Source organism: Protopterus annectens, chromosome 8.part0 (assembly GCF_019279795.1).
Source record: "Protopterus annectens isolate FY-2018-M chromosome 8.part0, PAN1.0, whole genome shotgun sequence".
Taxonomy (NCBI): domain Eukaryota; kingdom Metazoa; phylum Chordata; order Ceratodontiformes; family Protopteridae; genus Protopterus; species Protopterus annectens.
In genome coordinates this window covers 621,796,703-621,817,920 of record NC_056741.1, presented here as the reverse complement: position 1 = coordinate 621,817,920, position 21,218 = coordinate 621,796,703, and the positions used below count along the sequence as shown (strand labels likewise).

At 39.9% G+C, this 21,218-nt stretch overlaps 1 protein-coding gene across 1 annotated transcript in view; it reads left to right on the top strand.

The window, feature by feature from the left end:
* The window catches only part of LOC122808326 (plexin-B3-like), a 2,760,797-nt gene that overhangs the window by 1,618,413 nt on the left and 1,121,166 nt on the right, over window positions 1-21,218 (top strand). The window contains exon 21 of the mRNA XM_044079291.1: window positions 15,398-15,576. Within this exon, the coding sequence (XP_043935226.1) occupies window positions 15,398-15,576 (179 nt within the window). The remainder of the gene's footprint in view (window positions 1-15,397; window positions 15,577-21,218) is intronic.

Below are 21,218 nucleotides of genomic sequence, written 5' to 3'. Positions count from 1 at the left end.
ACACCCTCTGATTAAACAGTTCCTAAGAGGGGCTAGCAACTTGAGGCCACCCAGAAGAGCACCAACCCCAGCTTGGGACCTTAACTATGTGTTGGAAAAGCTCACCCCCCCCCTGAACCTGCCTCTTCAGCAGACCTAAAATTTCCCTCATGGAAGACAGCTTTCCTTCTGGCCATCATTTCAGCCAGAAGGGTCTCCAAGCTGCAAGCTCTCATGGCTGTGGAACCCTTCATCATCTTCCATGCTGACAGGGTGTATCCCTCAGGACTAACCCATCCTTCATGCCCAAGGTGGTTCCAGTGTGGCTATCGACCAAATCCATTCATTTGCCCCCCTTTTTCCCTAACCCACAGAACAAGGGGGAAAAGATCCTGCACTCTCTAGATGTGCACAGACAGCTCAGATTCTCTTTAGACAGGACTAAATCCTTCAGAAAGTCTAATTAATTGCTGGTTAGCTTTGCTGTATGGGCAGAGGGCAAAGCCATCTCCAAACAAACCATCACCAAGTGGATAGTACACTGCATCCATTTCTGCTACAAATAACATGGAAAACCTCCCCACAAAGGGGTTAGGACTCACTCCACCAGAGCAGCCCCCAGCTCTGCAGCTTTCCTTAGAGGAGTCCCCACCAGGGACATCCTGGAGGCTGCCACCTGGACATCTGTTCACACTTTCACCAAACATTACCACCTGCCTCTCTCCTCCAAATCCAGGGCAGGGTTTGCCTCTGCAGTCTTGCAGGGGAGCCTAGCCAGCCCCTAGTTTCCTTGACTGCCTCCACCCTTTTCTTCAGCTTTGAGAATCAACCCAAATGTGATGACTGCAGCAGTGAAACATGAAGAACATAGTACAGTTGTGTATACTTGCCATAAATGTAGATGTTCGAGTGTATTCGCTGTTGCAGTCCTGGTTTCCCTCCCTCTCTCCCCCTCTCTTTCTTCACAAGGGATATATTGGTATTTACTTTCTACTGGTGGGGTTCTTCCACCAGAACTTGGCTCCCACTTGGGGGCTCCTGTCAGGTTAGGGCAAGAAAAACGGATGTAATGGTGTCGGCTGCCTTACTTTATACTACTGACGACCTGACATCAGTCCAGAAGTGACAGCAAGTGACGCAGAAATACTAAACCTCTGGTATTCGGGCCGACTGAGGGCTACCCTGGCAGGGATAACCCAAATGTGATGACTGCAATAGTGAATACACTCAAACATCTACATTTATGCTAAGTGTACACAACTGTACTTTCTGTAAGTCACAAAGTTCTTACTTCGACTCCCCCAGGTGATAGGCTTCCCTCTGTCGGGGGTGTAGGTAACTATAACGGATGACATCCTAGAGGTAGAGGTGTACCACATAACAAGAGCTTTTGCAGTCCTTTTACTGAAGAAGCCTTCAGTGCTCCTGAACAGTTGCCTGACTACTGCACTCTTGAGGCAGTCAAGGGGCACCTTTCTTTGCATCCTATAGAGTCAGGCACAGGGGAACTTCAGATTCTTGGGTGCAAAAGATAATTTCCAGAGGCTACTTCGTTCCCTTTCCTTTTCCACCTTAGAAAAAAAAGTCCCTGATGTTCCACCCATTCAGTGGGACTTACCAACCATAGAAATTTTGAAGCTGCTTGGAAAGAGAGTAATCCAACTTGTCCCCCAAGACCAGTTAAAATTTGGAGTCTATTTGAGGTTCTTTTTTAGTACCAAAGAAAACTGAAGACCTCAGACGCATATTGCATCTCAGCCACCGAAACCAGTTTGTGAAGCAGGCAAAATTCTGGATGGTCTCAGTGCAGTCAATTTTACTTCTGCTATTCAGGATGACTGGATGTTCTTAGGCCTCCAGGGCATGTACTGTCATATCAAGATAGCAAAGCACTCCAGGAGGTTTCTCTGCTTTGGGCTGGGAGCCAATCACTGCTAATTCTGAGCACTGTCTTTTGGTCTTACCACAGTCCCCAGCGAGGCCAAAAAGATCATGGCAGCTGTGGCAGTGCACCTGCATCTGTTGGGGATCCATGTCTTCCCGTACCTTGACGATTGTCTCCTAACTGCTGCTGCTACTGAGCATCTACTGGTGCGTCATCTGGACCAGGTGCTCCAGTTGTTACTTGACTTAAGGATAACTGTGAATCTACCAAAATGTTGCCCGATTCCAACCTAGAGTATTGAGTTTATAGGATGCCACCTGGATACCAACCTACAGATAGTCTTCCACATGCCAGAGTTCTGTCACTTCACCTCACATCCATGCAAGTACTACGTCACCCATTACAACCAGTGAGGTTAGTTTGCGCCTTTTGGGCTTCATGGCAATCACAATTTTAATAGTTCTTTTAGCCAGATACTTCATGAAAGTATTGCAGTGGACTTAGCAGTACAATGGTCTCAGTCCATTCATCCCTTCCGTAAAGATTTATATAACTCGAGTTTGCAGACAACACATTGCTTGTTGGGTAACATCTCCATCTGTAACTGAGGGGTCACCCTTTCCAGTCAGACGCCCAGATAGCATTAGTAACCACAGATGCTTCCCTTCTAGGGTGTATGGGGGGAGCACTTTGAAGGGAAAATGGTCCAAGATATGTGGCCATCTCTAGAGGTCTTCACATTAATGTCTTGGAGTTGAGGATGGTCGTCCTAGCGTTGCAGGCATTCCAGGACCTTCTCCCCAAGGGTTTGATTTCCTTACAGATGTACAACATGGCAGTGGTATGGTACGTCAACAAGGAGGGGGGACATGTTCTTATCTTCTGTGTTGAGAAGCCATGAAGGTTTGGCAATGGGCAGTGTCTTCACATGGCAGTGCACATCCCGAGGTTGTCCACTGTGGTAGCAGACAAATTGAGCAGAACCATTCTGATGCCTCATGAGTGCTCTGTCCATGCTATGATGAGACAATTGATCTTCAGTCACTGGGGCCAACCTTGCTGTGATCTTTTTGCATCCTATCTCAACATCAAATGTAGTGGGTATTTTGCCCTGGTCCCTCCACAGGGTCAGTCATCAAGAGATCCTGTGGTTCACATTTGGCCCCCAAGTCTCCTATATGCCTTTCCTCTTTTACACCAATAAAAAATTCATACAGAAAGTAAGACAGTGCAAGGTCAGGGTGATCCTCATTGCCTCACTTTCAGCCCTAACAGACATGGTTCCTCTACCTGTTGCCTCTGCTAGTACATCTCCCTTGGATGTTGGAACACTCTCCAAACCTACTAGCTTACCCCTCCAGATTGCCTACTCCAGACCACAAGTCATGAAATTAACCTCATAGTTCCTCCAATTTTGACCATCGCCAGAGATGCCAGGTTTCTCCCCTGTGGCAATCCGTATTCTTTCTGCTTCTCTGTATCAGTCCACTAGAAAGACATACCAAAGCCAATGCAAAATATTCTCTATTTGAGCCCTATCTAAAGATCTTGATCCTTTTTCACCACCTGTTCCATCCACACTAGAATTTTTATCTGATCTGTTTGATAAGGGTTCCAGTTTTGCCACTGTCAAGGGTCCAGATAGCAGCAATTTTAAATTTCATGTTGGACGTAAAAACATTCCTATAACCTTGCTGAAAATTTCCAAAGCTTTCTTGAAAGGTACATTCCTGCTAAGGGCTCCCATTAGAGACCCAGCCCTTCCATGGGATCTCACCATTATGCTGCAAGCTCTGACTCAGTCTCCCTTTGAATCTCTGGCCATAGCAGATGTAAAATTCCTTAGTTGGAAAACAGTTTTCTTAGTGGCAGTGACACGAGTAAGGTGATTGTCGGAGTTACAGGCTCTCATATAAACCTCCATATGTAGCCTTTCACAAGGAAAGGGTCTGTCTTAGAAGTAATGTGTCCTTAATTCCTAAGGTGGCATCTGAAGTAAATCTAAATTAGTTCTTAAACTTACCAGTGTTTTCCCCCAGATATTCAAACAAAGGGGGAATACTTGTTGCATATGTTAGATATCCACAGGTAACTCAGATTCTACATTCACAGAACAAAGCAATTCAGAAAAGATAATAGTTTCATTTTCAAAACTAAAGTTTGAGAGAGCAGTGGCAAAGGTTTTGTCATAAGAATTTTCCCTTACTAGACAAACATAAGACTCATTCAACTAGGGCAGTTTCTGTTTCAGTAGCCTTCCGTAGAGAGGTGTCCATTGATGACATTTGTGCTGTGACCACTTGGTCTACAGTACACATGTGTGTCTCACTATAAGTTGGATATAAAATCCAGGTCACTATCCTACTTTGGTTCCATCATACTCCGGTATGTACTTTTCTTGATGCCTCCCAGATCGACAGCTTGGGGATTCTTTGACGTATGTTTGAAATGGACAAAAGTAGGCAACACTGGATATGAAACTTGTGTATTTACCAAAATGTTAGATCCATATTGTCAGATTTTCATCCAGTTCAAATTCTCTTCCTCATATCCCCTTCCAGTTGGTCACCTATGGCTTTGAGATGACGGAGTAGACTCTCTATTCCCTGTCTACCACTCTTTTTGAACAGGTTTAGAATGTTCTAATTTAGGAGTTCCTTATTTAGGATCGTTCATGTATGAGACAAAGAGGGGGACAAACTCGATCTGAGCAGCTAAGATGGCAGTCCAGGGAATTATGGGCAGGGGATAAGTCAGAGCTCTGGATCTGAAGACACTTCAAAGTCTGTGTTGAGGTCGGATCTGGCAAACCCATATGTTTGAACGAGATGAAAATCAGACTACATGAATCTAACATTATTGTAAGTACATAACCTTTGTATAATTACTAGGGCATGTAAAATATTATATAGCTTATAAGAAATAATCAGAAGATGTTAGAAAAAATTGGGAAGAAAGACTTGAAAGACACTGTACAAAGGAATAATGAGAGCATGTCGGTACAGCTCTCTGGTGTGCAGCAGAGTCTAGATGGTATAGCATTTTTTCTTGGAAGTGTTTGCACAGATTTTTTTTATCCCAAGCATACTTCAGAGAATTTTTCCTTGGACAGATAGCGAATGCTGGTGGTGTAATGTAAGATAAAGAGGTAATTGGGCGAATGTTTTTGGGAATGCAAAGAGTCGGCATATTTTAAAAGTACCCTACAAAATACTTAGAAATGTTGGGGAAGTGCATGGCTGTAACTAAGGAAGGGATTCTTCTGAGCTGTGATTATAGGATCTGAATTGCCTCAAAGCTGTGGATATAGGATCTGAATTGCCTAGACACACAGTAAGGCCATGCTAAGATTAGTGCTTTTGACAAAAAAAAAAAAATTTACTAGCAAATGGAAATTAAAATGTAAATCAGCTGTGACTAAAGTACTGAATATAGTAAAGAAAATGGAGGTACTGGAAGTGGGACCTTTAGAAAAGGAAAGGAGCAAATTACAAAGAAATGTATGAAATTTGTAGGAACATTACATGCAGAATATTCAGGAAGAGCAGTCAAATTTAATGGAAAGCGAGGTTTAAGCAGTTTATGTAATGCAAAAATTAATAAAAAGTAAGATGTATACTGCATTAAAATATTAAAAAAAAATGTTAATATGGTTTGCTTTCTTTTTATCACTTCATGTACCTGTGTGACATTTTTAATGTTGTGCTTAATCTAGATGTTACAAAAAATGCACAGTGTAACCCCCCCCCCCCGACAGTTTCAACAAATCACAGGCTAATATAGATGATGGAAAGATAGCAAATATGGTACTGTGGAACTGTAGACCTGTTAGCTTAACAACAGTCTCTGGAAAAGTAATGGACAGAGTCCTGCAGAGAAACCTGGTAATCTGGTAATATTTGTAGGGGACCACAGTCTCCAAGACTGCAGTTGTCCTGGGTTCTTGGCCAGAAAAAAACAGTCAGTTTTTCCAGTTCTGTGACTGTATTTCATGTGACCTTGATAGGTGTGCTACAGTAAACATGGTCTAGGTGGACTTCAGCTTTGTCCTTGGTTTGATCCCTTGCAGGAATCTGATCATTAAACTATAAGAGAGGGATAAGATCTGAAGTGAAGAGCTTGACAGTTGCATAGCTGAATGGTAGAACACAAGAGGTTGTGGTGAGGTTGGCTGTGTTGTTGAATAGGAAAATTGAAGTGTTGCAGGAGTATATTCTGAATCCAGTATTTTTATTGTGATTATTTCAGACACATCTGTGGGAATATAAAACAGCATCATCCTCTTTGTGACAAAATTAGGTGCTGCAGTGGAGGGTAAAGGAAAGAGTCTATGAAGCTTATTGATATAACTTTGGGGTTGGAAGGGTAATCTGTTTTCTGTTGGTAGTCTTTCCATTCCCCAATATTAGGCTGAGTAAATGAGTTTCCTTCTTGGTCTGGTCCATTTTGTGAAATAATGTGTTAAGAAACAAGAATAGACATCAGTGCAGCCTTTTTGGCCGTAGTTCGCCACAAATCTCTCCACTAGAATTCTCCAAATTACTACACTCTCAGAAAATGTGCCTCAGTATGCATCAGTCCTCACATCTCCATTTAGCTCCATCCCTGGAAATAATTTGCCAGTTTAATAGATGTAGAAAAAATATTTCTGAAGACATTTCCAAGTGAATTTCAGTTTATTTTGGTAGCATCCTTAAAGGTAGCCACAGTTCTTTATTGTCTCTTTCAACAGGTTCCCCCCTCCTGTGCGAGTCAGCTTCATTTTCTCTTGTTAGCTAGAACTGACCAGGGATTCTTCTTAAAGTGATCAGTCAGGCAGCTGTCTTCATAGGCCTCCAAGATAATTATGCCACTGAAGATATTCCTCTTTGTGTGATGTGTTCCAGATTACCTTTTTTGCTTTGTTTCTTTTTACCTTTACCTTGCATAAATGGCCCTGAGCAAGAGGAGTGTCTTTCCATAAAGTCCCCACAAGTCTGATAAGCATGTTCAATAGGCATTCCTCCACATAAGGAGGTCCATTTATCCTTTCCATGACCAGTAATATGAGAGCCTGTGGTGCTTAGCTCCTCCGATTAGTCAGTAGCCCTCAGTTTTTTTGAAAACCCATGAACACTGCCTTAACACTGTTAGCACTGGCAGAATGAAGTTATTTTTTTTTAATTTGGATAGCATAGAAGTAAGAAGTTTGATAAGACTTCTTGACTCCAACATTAGGTCTGATCACTGACAGATCAGCATGTTGAGACTTCCCATTCACTGTGAGATATTATTTTATCTGTTGTTTATTAAGCCCAGCCAGACGTTATAATTTATACTACTAACCCGGTTGCAATATTTTTTTTTAAGCTGCTACTGCTATGTGGTTGTTCACCCATAATGTGCTACATGGTTCATGTGCAATACTATTACTTGATGCTTGCTGCTAGATGTGAGTTTTTAATATATTAACAAGTATGTGTTTCTAGGAATATATGTAGCTGTATACTTAAGTGTAGAGTTGACTTATAAGATGGTGGTAGTATTATATGTTCTTTTAAATTATGTCTGTCTTTGTATGTGATTTTTTTTTTTTGTCTGTCCCATGGTGAGCTGATTGCATGAAATCTCATTTGATCTACAGTTGTATAGATCTAATGACAAGTTACTTTTGACTTTGATAGCACTAAAGGACTTCGGTGTAAATTGCCCTTTACAAACTGCAGAGTATCCCCCTCATATGTTACAGAATAAGTACAGGAGACCTGCTCTGTGGTACTGTTCAAATGTGTTGCCCCACAGTTTATCCACCTTTACTGGCATAATTTCTTTTGCCCTCACCTGTCTTGCTTGCTTTTTTACTTGTATGAAATTCATTACCACACTTACCTGCTTTAACCAACTCTTAATTTTCCTTGCATGTTTAATATGAGGCAGTAGAAGTATGTAGTGCTTATCTTCTTTGTAAGGTCTAACTATAACTTTGCCCTTCTGTTGACTCCTGTAGTTGTGTTGCTGATAGCACTGTAGTTTAAATGGATTTTTTTTGTAACATTTGTCACGTCAGCAGTAAGTTATCACATCAGTTGTATCTTGTTAATATTTGAGCTGTCTCACTATGTCCATATCAAATTATAAAATCTGTGTATATCCCCACAGATAAGGGTATTTTCTTTTGAATTTATACTTTGGTAAGATTTCAATATCAGAGCCCCAATCTTAGAACAGTTATTTTATGTCTTCTCATGTCCTTAACTCTTTTTAGCTCTGTGAAGATCAAGTTTAAATCTTTCTGTGACTTTCTCCATATATGTTATGAGGTCACTGGCAGAAAGAGCATCTTTGTGCTGTGGTATTCATAGTGCATTGCCACTGAATGGATTCAGTCTCACTGGTTTGGGAACAGCGGCAGTGAAAGAGAGCAGCTCTTTTTGATCCTTCATCTGAAGTGACAAGTTTTGGACAACCTGCTACCTGTTTTTATCATCACTATATTTCCTTTATTGTCCAACTCATTTACGAGTCAAAAGAGACTGAGAAAAGCTAATGATTGCTAATTGTAAGGTGTAAATTCTTTTTCATAATCTTGTTAGGTGGTGGTTCATTTTTCTCGCACATTTTTTTGAATTAGTTTTCCATGGCTTTTGCTTCTGCCCACGATTGTTGATCATCTTCCACTTAAACCAGTCTGTCTGTTCCTTCCCCTACATACGAGAGCCATACAGCTCATTTATTCCTCCTGGGGTGCGAGTCAAGTGGAGGAAATGGTGCCGTCATCCATCTTGGGAAATTTTTTCTTGGTCCCCAGTTGTTCCCACTGTATGTGCCTGTGATGTTCCAAGGGTTAGCAAGCAGAGGGAGCACATGTCTCTAAATTTTGACGTGTCCCATCAATATTCTTTCCTTCATGAAGGCACGTACCTGTAGTGATCCTTGGTGTTCACTGGGATGCTCCCCACCAATCCCTCCCTGACAAAGGTGAGCAGACTTTTCTCATCATTATTCTCCTTTTATTCCTGGCCATCTTCTGCAGTACAGGAGCCACAAATCGGATTTAGGTTGTTGTATTATGCTTAGCAGAGCAGGCTTATTTTAGTGTTTGTGCTTTGTAGTCTAGTGTTAGCTCTCCTTATTTTCTGTTACAGGTTTAGACTTTCAGATGCAATTGTATCAGGCATTGCCTCATAGATGAGGAAGAACTATAGCTGGCTCATCAAGCACTTGGTGCCATTCCCCAATCTGGCTACCCTCTTCTGTTAAGTTGAGAAGCAAAAAAAAAGATCATTCTGCTTTTAAAGCTGTAGCAAACCGCTTGCTCCAACTTCACAACTTAGACCGTACACACTTCAGTCATGACCACAATAACAGCAGTAATTGTCAGTGCCATATTTCCGAAATGCTAGTACAGAATATGTACCCATACTGCACTACTGATATACTGGCATCTTCTGATCGCACCCTGCTAACACTTTGTGCCTGGGGTTGCTGCCCATTTCAGCCTACCCTAGCTTTGCCTCTGGGCAGAGATCACCTCTAAGTAACCTTTAAGAAATGGCATATAATAGTTCCCAAATCCTTTCCTAAATAGCTCAGGTTTTCTAACCTTATTGTTTTACTAGTAATGTACCTTACCTTTTCAGGCTGTTTTTGATAGCTTCTTCAAAGGCTGCAAATGCAGCATTACATGTAATAACAGGTCAGATCAGTTAGTTTTATAAAGTGGTTCAGTGATCTCCCTGAATGATACTAGACATTCAATAGAAATAGATGGGCTTCAAAATGGCCAACTTTGCTAGGCATACCCTCGTAAGAGTTTAAGCTTATACTTGCATTCAAAAGCCATGGTAGCATAATGTATTAGCTTCATGCCTGGAACAGATCTCCATGATAGAGAGACTTGTGTGACGATTGCCTCCCATTTGTGTTAAAGCTGCACCTTGTGTTGGAATTCAGTCAGAGTTGTATATGTTAATCCTGCTATCAGGCAGCAGTGTTGTGCTTTCCCCAAGACTGAGAGAGAGCGAGTGTGTCAGCTTTTCTGTATACTGCAGTAACTGTGGAAGTGGTAAGCAGCTCTAACATAAGTGAATTGGATGCAGCCCTCTTTCAAGGGTTATTTTCACAGTAGTAAAAATTGGAAGCTTTGTTTAATAGCTTTTGGTTTGTAACTGCAAGTCTAGAGTAACTGGACTGTGCTTGCATGCTTTATATCTGCAGTCAGTCATAGTCTTTGGACTATATCACTGTTCATGGAAATCTTTGCAATGGGGCTCCTCATGGAGTGAACTGTATAATTGAACCAGTAGTTAAAACTAAGGGTGTCCGTCATCTACTGTTATGGTAAGTGCCTCATATAACCTTACTTTGACAAGTAGCTGACACATTTGTAAGTGCTTCTGCATGGATGGAGGAATTTGTAACTTCCTTCTTTTACCACTACAGTGATTTCTTTCTTGTTATTTTTGTAGCTTGTACCATGCTCCTTGGCTTTTTTGTCGGAGTTTTATAATCTAGGTAGGCTACACCTTGGTACAGCACCATCTTCTGATTTGCTGGTCTTCATGTTGTTCTTGTGAAAATGAGATTGCCATGCCTTTATTCTTCTTCCACATTTTTAACAGTGTTTGAGATTCTGTCCTTTTGAATATCCTGCTAGATACAATAACTTATTTTAAAATTGTACTATAGATCACATTCATCTACCAGTCATCATCAGGATCTGTCTACAATATAGTTTCTTAAAACCTTTCTGCAGTGAGATGCAGCCACTAAAACAAATGCATAGCAGTCTGTGAAAAATATTAACTCAGAGACACAGAAGCTGGATGACAACAGAGTGTAGTAATCCTCTTATCGCTAAGTAAACAAAATGCTTACAGATGAAAATCAGCAACAAGACAAGAGTATTTGTTTTGCATAGTTACTGTTATTCAGGGATCATTGTGTGTTTTGTTAAGACTCAGCTGCTGAATAGAAGGTATATTGATTCTCTAAAAATGGCAATTATGATGGTGATTCACTCACTTATTCTTACAGATACCCCCAGCATGCATATGTTCATATGCACACCTGCACACATTCAGACATTTATAAGGTTAAGTCAAACTTGACATACACAAACACGATCTAACTGAGGTGCTTAACATAATGCAGGAGAGTGTCACTTTTAAGTGTGGGAGAGGAGAAGATCATGCCCTTTTGCGCAGAATGCAGATAGGCATGCAATGCTACTTTAAAACATTATCTTGTTAATCCATAACAATATGCTAATTCAGTCTAGAGAAAGGCATTGAAAGTACTTACAGATACTCTTTGCTAAACATGTATATGTTTGCAAATTGCCACTATACTGAATATCAGATAGAAAACAGATGGAGATTGTCATTCCCAAATGTATAGTAGTAATACCTTGACTGTGGGTTGTGTAGTATTTCTCATTTGTGTTTTAGATTGTGATGGTGAAGTTTTATTGTTATAGTTTAAGTGCAACTCTCAAACAAGACCAATAACTGTCAGTAAACAGATAACCAAGGAAGGTTCAGACCTTAAAGAGAAAGGGAGAATGAAAAAGTAACTCTTAATGAGAAGTCTGGTGGGAATGTAAACCTCTGATACAAACTCCTCCCAGGAAACTGAGGTAGTGTCACATATGCACTCTTCAAGCAATGATCAACTGCAGGGTGAGCAGCTAATCATTGCTTGAAGAGTGCGTATGTGACACTACCTCAGAATCCTGGGAGGAGTTTGTATCAGAGGTTTACATTCCCACCAGACCTTTCATTAAGAGTTACTTTTTCGTGTCCCTTTCTCTTTAGAGTTTGAACCTTTCTTGGTTATCTGTTAACTGACAGTTATTGGTCTTGCTTGAGAGTTTATGAATATAGAGTGTACTACCCACCATCATGTGCTAGCTGTTACTGGTTTATAGATTTGAGTCACATTCATGACACTGTCTTCAAGGATCCTTGAAGCCATTGGTACTGATCTGTATAATAAGATTACTCGTATTTATCTTTTCTTTTAAAATAGGCAATACCCTTCTATTGTGTACGTCTCGGTCCTTAGTATGGCAGTTAGCAGAGAGAATTAAGGTTTTAAGCTGTTTGCTGTAATGTGGAGAATAGGATCTGATTCCTTCAACATCCATTTGCCAGCAGTGTGACACTGAGCAAGACAATTACCTAGGCAGTGCTCCCAGGTCACCCTTAAAAAGGAATATTTATATCTGGTGGACTTAACAGTTAAATTAATAAAAAAATCTGAATGGCAGTCCTGTTCTAGATATACAGTATCTGTGCACTCTAAACCTGGTCCTACACATAGTATTACTAATAATTACCTTTACCAGTGTCATAAGATTGATATTCTGAATGAATCCAACAAAAGGCAAGGTAGTTTATATAACAAAAAGTATTGCTGTGTACTCTGAATATGAAAATACGATTCTCTCTTAATAATCTGTTGCCCGTGAAACAGATCTACAGTCTGTATTGTAGTGGAAAAGCTCAAAATTGTTAATACATTTTCTGTGATAGTTTTGAGCATTTTCAAATTATCTGGTATCTGTTTTTGAACAGTAATAAAAATGGGCAGTATACTTAATAGGAAGCTGAATAAGTTGTGTAGGTATTAAATGCAACACTGGCATAACATCTGTTCATTCCTTCTGTTTTACCTACTTTGTGTAATTGAAACGTTCTTACACTGCTAAAATTGTGAAATGTTTGTTTATTTAGATGCAAGTCTCCCATGTGCTTATAATGATGACCCATCTTACTTTTAATGCAATGTTTAAGTTACTATTATGCAGATCCTCACTCAGACTCTTAAAATGTGCAAAATTTCTCAAACTCTGCAGTGTCTTGCTTGTACTGAATTTTGTTACTAAGCCTAGCTTGCAGCTGTCTGGGAATTTTTATTGAGTGAATTGCAGAAAACGCAAATTTAAAAAAAGAGTGGAGCACAGGATCTAGCCCTGACGCATGACCGCAGTAAATCATCATGTCAGGTCTGCTCCTTTTCTCAACAGTATTTTGTCTGGTAGCTAACCATTCAGATATCTGATGCAGTTCTTAAAGTTTTGTTTAAGAAGGTCATTATTGATACCTCTCTCAGGCATTGTATCAAATGCCTTCACCAAGCCAGTGTGACTGTTCTACGAAACCTATATCCAAGGAAGTAGTTAAAAAATTTGACTATTTAAGAAAGGTTTTATAACAAAAGAAAAAGTCATGACCAAAATTAGAAAAAGCAACTCTCATAGAGATGAGAGCTATTTGATTCAACTAAACAAGAACTGAAGGGGTCTAATAAAGTCCAGCAAGGCCAAATACAAGGTCAGGATAGCCAGCCAGGCTAACGACAATCAGAAGGTGGTCTTCAACTATGTCAGGAGTCTTAAAGGTAAGACTCTACAGTGTGCAGACGTGGTGGTAAATGGCACAGCCTTCACTGACCAGGGTGAAATAGCTAATCTACTGCCTGATAAATTAGGCTGTAATATCCCCCCCGTGAAATCCCTTCTAGCATATCCCCCTCGCTATCAACAGGGAGCAGGTCCTGGAGGTGCTCGCTAACAGCAAAAGCACTGCTTCTGTGAGCCTGTCTACAGTGTTCCTGGTTGCCTCCAAAATAGCCTTAAACATGACCTAGCAAGACAACTTGAGGCACCATTCAACTACAGCCTCAAAACAGATTACATCCCACTTCATAAGAGTGGACCACCAGCTGACCTCAGTAACTACAGACCTATCAGTCTGGCAAGTCTAATATGCCAAACCATTTAATGAATTATCATGGAAATGATCAAGGACATTGGCAGCATACAGACACTGGTCCCATCCCAGTTTGGCTTTGAGGGAAGGTCTTGCCTACTTAATCTGGTAGACTTCTTCAAGAGGGTCATCAGTGCTATGGATGAGGGGGAAAACGGTGCATACCACCTACATTCACCTGGCCAAGGCAATTCAATACAATATCTCACTCTGGTATTGTTAACACACTGTGAGAACTACGTCTAAATCCCTGCATAACTCACTGGTTTGCCAACTGGCTCACAGACAGGACCCAAGAAGTCAGGAACGGTAAGACCACCTCCACCAAGAGACCAGTCAACAGAAGAGTACCCACTACACCAACAATAATACAAGATTGTTTGACACAAACAAATGACTGATATAAAAGCCACAGACTACAACTCAGCGCAAAGAAATGCATTATAGTGCCCTTTGGGAACTCTTCCACCCAAGCTCATTACTTCAACTGTAAAGCACCCCCTAAGAGTCGACCTGATAGGGATTTGGGAACATATGTAGACAGTAATTGGAATTCAACAAACATGTAGCCAAGATAGTAAAAAATCATTTTGTCACCCAACTCATAAGCAAGGGTATGCCATCCAGACCCAGGAAGTAATAGTACCACTCTCCTCAGCTCTTATCAGATCCCTCATTGAGTACAGGCCCCCCTTTGGCATGTATCTAGCCAAGTACTTATAACAGTTAGAACACACTCAAAGGTTCCTCACCAGGAGAATCCAGGATATGAATATATCCTGTCCTACACAGATTGCCTTCAGGTCCTTCTCTATACTCGTCTCCTATAGGTTACTGAAAGGTGATCTATGCCTAGCATGTAAAGCATGCTTGGATCCAGCTCTGATGATTCTCCTGCATATCTGCAAGACAAAGAACACCGGAAACATTAGAACCAAGGACTTGAAATTTGTTGAAGGGAACAATTTGCATCTCAAAGAATCCCTGCACTATGGAATAAGCTCCCCATTTATGTGAAGCAGAGTTTATCACTGAACCTGTTCAAAATAAACCTTGATCACTGGATGGGTAATCACACATTCATCCTTGGCCTGGCCCCATGTCTCTGCTGGATAGAGGTTTGACAGTAAGTAAATTATTCCTAAACTAACATACCCCACCATATAGGCATTCAAGGAACTCTGGGACAGAACTGGGTTGATTGTCATGGCTAGGTTTGTATAGACCCTGGTGGTGGTTAGCCTAGTATGAACCTGTGAACCTAATAGTCATGCTTATAAAAACCATGAGTGTGAATGTCAGTGCAGATTGATCATATTTACCATTAGTAAACCAGTGAAATGACAAAAACATGTTTGAAAAGTTGTCCGATGTGTGTTTATATTTTGCTATGCAGACGTGCACCTACAAATTAGTAGAACAAATTCCTTCTCCAAAGCGTGTTAAATAAAAATGTCAATGGGGCATTTTGCATATGACTTCTGCATTTGAAAATAGCCCACATCTTAAACATGGAATATCATCAAGAGAGAGACTACTCATTGGAAAAGCTCCTAACTGTTGATTACCCTAACCCCTGTGATGCTGTCTTCCATAGTGAAGATGTACTGATTGTCATAAGCTCTTCAATAACTATCCTTTACATTATGTATGTATACCACTAGGCAAAATATTCAGCTTTCTGATGCAGTTATGGCTGTGCTGTTTTGTAATGGAGTTCAGAACATCTGGTGTTTTTGAAGTTTAGCGGAGTGTATTCACACATGGCTGTTCTTTTTAGTTCATTCACACATTGGAAGCGCAGCAGACATTTTCACAACGGGACCGTGGCTGTGTGGCTTCCTTGCTAACCATAGCCCTACATGACAGACTAGAGTACTACACTGAGATCATGAAGACCTTGCTGGGGGATTTGGTGGAGCAGTATGTGATCAAGAACCCAAAACTGATGCTACGCAGGTAAGAAGTAGCTATTTAACTTGTGCAATTTCCTTTCAAATACAAGGACAATATGGATATATTTTTTTCTGAAGCTGTTTTATACCTGTAGACAGTAAATAATCCTTTCTGAATGATGTTGGAGAAGAAACAGTAAAATCTTGTATCCCATACCTCCATTGCTGTATGCAGCATGGCTTAATGCATTAGATTTGACCAGTAAGGTTTTTCCAGTTGAGGAGTTCCTTGTAACATAGGATGCGCAAGTCATTTAGAACTTTAAGAATGCCTTTCACAAGATGTCACTACAAAATCATAAACACAAACTGTAGTTAATTTCATAAAAACAAACTAATCAAAAACAACTAGGTGTAGTAGATGGTCAGAAACCTGTGCAATGATGGATTGTTTCAAAGCCTTCATAAATGACATTTCAACAATTTTAATCTTCTAAGATCATTTTGAAAAAGGCCTGTCACATTAGAAAATTATCTGCAACCAGATGTTTCTAGTGTAACCCATAGAATGTTTATCAGTCCCTTACCAAGGAAGCATAGCTGCTTATGCGAGATATAAGGAGTCAACAGGTGAACTGATTTTATGTCAGTCCATTGACTCCCAATTCCTTGAAAAGTGAGTCAATTGAAAACAAGGCTTTCAACTCTTCTCTCTCAAGGATTGATGTTTCTCTGTTGAGGATAAGCCACCCACATTTCCATACAGAGTGTGTCCCCTTATATCTCTGCACTTAACTCCCAGATCACTGCACCATAGAACAAGTCCAGAGTGCAGAGTTTTCATTTAGGGAATGCATATTTTGGCCATTTGTAGCTAACTGAGCATCAGGTCTTCATACAGCTGGTTGGATGCCATCCACTCATCCTTAACATATCCAGCACCCTAGTCATGTGGATATTTGTAGGTCTAAATGCCTACTTTAAGGGAGGTGTGCCATTTTATACATAGCTAATGTACAATATGCAGTTGAGGAGTTGAGTGTGTATCTTGGTGCCTCAGATTAAGAAAAAAAAATGAGTTTGTAATAGTTCTCAGGAATGTATTGCACATGGTACATAACAGTAGTCTAGAACTGTCTTGATTATGGAACAGACTAATACTTCTGGTTAAATGTTTACTTATTTTTATGGAATCACTACAGGACTTTAGAAGAAATACAAATAATGGTTTGTTCTGAAAGCTTCTTGAAGATCAGTAAATTGTAAGCTGCTTTGTTCAGATCTGTAAACATATGGATTTGATTTAGGAGATACTTTCTGCATTGTGTAACTGATGGATTTTCTGTTGTTGTTAGCAGCTTGGTTTCTTCCTGTCTGTCATCTGTACACTGCGGAGGGAACCTGTGCCTCCTGTCAGAATACAGCATGGCATCAGTTGCAGTGTTTGGAGAGCATGCCTAGCCTTCCTGCTTTTCAGTTCTTTTCTGTTTATACAGCTTGGATCTTGGTGTATGTCACAGAAAATGTTCCATGTTTATGGCTAAGGCATTCATAACTTCCAAGAGTTCATGCTGCTGTCATATCATGAGTAAGGATCCATATCATGTCTATATTCCCTGGGTGAAGAACGTGGTACCATTCAGTACCGTAAGTACAAACATTTCAGTCATGTAACTTCCAGTGTGAAGGAAGAAGTTGGGAGATGGTGCCAGATGGTGCCCTGTACACAGACTGAAACATAGGCGCTTTTACATGACTCAAGCCTGGTGCTGTAGACGCAAAAGAGGTTGATTGAAAAAGACTAGATGTCAGGCACACAATGTACAAGGTAAGTGTGTCCCATTGAGATAATTATTTCTGCTGTAGGCTCTTTCTCATTTATTAGAGGTTGTGGTCATTCTTCTTATTGACCATTAGTAAGAGACTGGTGAAAAATATACCCTGCTAACACCTCAGGTGTATGCATCATGTGATGCCCACACTGATCTTTCTTCAGACAAGTGGTTAGAGCATTTTTACAGGTTTATACATTTATAATAGGTTTACAGCTATGGAGACAATCAAGAAACTCTTGACACATCTCCCAGTACTGGTGAGAGACTGACAGTGATCATCATTAAGTAGATTGTCGTCATATGTCCTAAGTCAAAAGGTGTGATTACTTATCTGGTCCTCCACACTGGTTTTAATTGTTAATAGGAAATACTCTATTTGATATCAAAGGGCAACCTGTTCCAAAAACAGGGATTTAGGTTAGGTACCTGCCATTCCATCTGGAGGTGTTGATGTGGGGGTAATATAGATTTAAGTTATTAGAGTGGGTGTTAACTGTATCACTTATTCTGCTTTGGTGATTGAATTCATAGAGTGCTGGGTTGTTTGTAGCATGCAAGTCTAAGCAGATGTCGTACCGTAGGAGTTTGTGCAACACTAAGCAGAGACACTAGGCTTTTAGTGTAGAAGACTGGCTAATGAGACCTGATATTGTTTCAGTGAGGAAAGGCTTTGAGGTCTTTTGTGTCAGTTTAGGAGCTTGGTGAGTTACATGCAGAAAGAAGGATTATTTTCAGTGATGGGCCTAAAAAGGGAGCTAGTTGTTTTCTGGACCTTGAGAAATTGTTCCACAAATCCCTCAGCTAATTCTAAATGATAGTACGTGCCTGTTCTCTGAGATCCCTCCCCCAATCCTGATGGTTTTACTTACCCAGGTTGCAAAAGGTCAACTGGGACCTTTAGCACAAACAAAACTTGGAAGGCAGGCAGTCAGAATGTGGTCATGTGGTGGCACTTAGCTTTACAGTTGGCCTTATGCTGGCACTGAGCCCGGTGCAAGATTGCCCAACCACAGTTGTACCACAACAAGCCTAGTGCAGGAGTAGACTTCTAGACAAGCCGAAAATAAAGGGGCACCAAGGGGCAATTTATAAGTATTGCTATAAACTCAATTAAAGATATAAAAACAGGTTTTGAATCAGCATACATTTTCTGAGCAAAATCTAGTGTCTGCATTCTTGATTAACTGTAATAAGTGATTTACTAGAAAATCGGACTTTTTGTAAGGCACAGGGAAAATGTGAGCAGAAACTGGAACATTCTGCAAAATCATGTTCAGTTGAAAGGTATGCATGTGCTTGACTTCTTACCTGTTATCCAAATACAAGCCTCTGCCCTTCTTCCCAGGACTGCATTTGAGAAGGCTTTTTTCTTTCTGTTTTGTTGTGGGAATGGGGTTCTGAAGATGCAGAGGCAGCTGTATCTGAGATAAGGACAGTAAGGTCTCTCCTCAATGTAGCTACCCTGCCCAATAACCCTTTGGAGAATGGCCATGACTTATGAAGTCTGCAGTAGAGTAGAATGTATTATAATGCATTCCTACCCCTTGCAGGCCTCCTGGAAACATCTTAATGATTAGAGGAAGAGGATAAAACAAAGGAGATGAAAAAAGTGGAAGATTTTCATAAAAAAATGCACTGGGGACCATACCTCTCAACTGTCCAGATTTTCACAGAATTTCCATTTTTTTGCCTCTTATTTTTGTCCAGTCTCATACAATTTATAGGTTTGTGTCAAATCACTAGTATGATCTGAGGATTAAAGTCACTAAATAATGACATGCCTTTGAGTTTCAGATTTTGTGTCCTTCAGAGATTGCATACCAACACAGATTCTGTTATTCTAGCAACTTTCTACGTGTATGAGAGCAATATTTAATGTGTGTACCTGTTTTGGGGCCTCTGTCCCCACATTGTCATGCTTTGTCCAGATTTCTTGTGCCAAGAGGTTGAGAGGTATACTGGAAACATTTGGCATTACTTAAAAAAAGAATACATGTTTATAAGTTAAAGGATGTGATATAATCAAAAATGTGTGTTGTATTCTGAATGATACTTTAAAATTATATAAATTGGGAAGTATCAGACAGAAAATAAGTATTTCGTTAATATAAATGTTACAAGTATTATATCATACATTTTACTTAAAATGAAAGTTTGAGGAGGGAGCTTTACTACATAATTTCAAATGAAAGACCCCCTTTTTTTTCAACCGCAGACTATGTTAATTTTAATAAAGGTACTGTGACAGTCTGGGGTGGGGGGTAAATGAATGATTGAAAAAAGAAAACAATGCATCATGTGATGGAAACCAAGAATCAAACTTGTATAAACTTAGTTCTGATAATGCATGCTGTAAGTCTAGGAATGCAAAGTTAATGAGGCAAGTATGTTGATTGAAAGTGTGCTGTGTATCCAGGTTTACAAAATATGCACTGGCAACACTGAATTAGGGAAGTTGAGTAAACACACAATTATGTATGGGCAAGGATGTTTGGTATAATTTAAAATTTAAAAGATGCACAGTGAAAGGTAATTTAGAAATGTTGAAATTGGTACACACCCTTGAGAAAACCGTTTCATTTTGTGTGCTATTTGATTAAAGTCACATTTGTTAATGAGGCTTTCGAGTTTGAGATTCTAAGTCTGCAGATGATCTGTCTCCAGTACTGCTGGAATGCATCTTGCCATATTTGACAAGCTGTACTTGATTACAAAAGTGGTAGAGTAGTTGAATCTGGTTAGTTTATACCTAACATTTAGAAAATAGCTGTACATTTTGAAATATATATATGGCTAAGCTAAAGGGGATGTTTTAAAGTTGTGTACTGTCTACAAGAATGAACAACCTGTAGAAATGTAAACACAGTGAAAGAATATAGATAGCCTGACTTTCTTAGCAGTGCAATATTTGGGGGGGGGGTCAGCCTCAGAATTAAAATTTTACAGGCGAATTAAATATAAGGATCAGTGGTTTATAATTTCTGTTCTCCAACCCAGATGAATAAATCTGTGTTTGACTCGGATTAGAGAGGACTGGAAGAGACTTTATACTGTGGTTTGTACAGAGTGTCAATTATTTTGCCTTGAAAAATGTGTATAGTTAATGCACTGTTTATTTCTTGGGTTGGGAAGGGAATTGTGTGTTGCAAAGAGAGACCAAGTTCACTTGGGTCAGTATCACACTGACATATATAAAATGAAGTGATAACAGACTATGAAGGGCCACCTTGTAACAGAAAGACAAGTAGAATAAATATAAGCTTTGCTATGGCAAAATTTGAAATCCGATATAGTCTCCAATTTATCCTTGATGTATGGGTCCGGTTCCAATATCTGAACTGACTCTGCCATTACTACAGCTCGTGCCAGCCAAGAACTCTTGAGCAGGCACTGTGATTGTAAAGAATGAGCCTCTTAAAAGCGGGCATTGTTTTTTTTTAATTTAACAGTTTATTAGGATAACATCAGCTTGATGAACAAGTATTCCACATTTGTTAAAACAAGAAAACAACAAAATCTCTCTAGTTTATGATAGAAATCAAGGTCTTAAAAGATTTCTTTATACAGTTCTCTTTCTTTTTTAAAGTTCAAAATCAGCTTGCCAGATATCAATGACTCAATGAATACTTTAATTTGCAATCACTCATGAAACTGATTATCCTTGACAAGAAGGAAAACAATATAATTGAGGTTGTGAATTACGCCAGACATTTACTGTCTCCCACTTCTTAATCAGAATTTTTTTTCTAGTACTTCTTGTGTCCCAATACTAATGCACAAAGCTGTTACAGTAGCCATTTAAGTCTCTAGCAGTTGGGGTGTCTCTGCTTCCACCCTTTAGTAATACATTTTTTTTGGCTACAAGCATCAG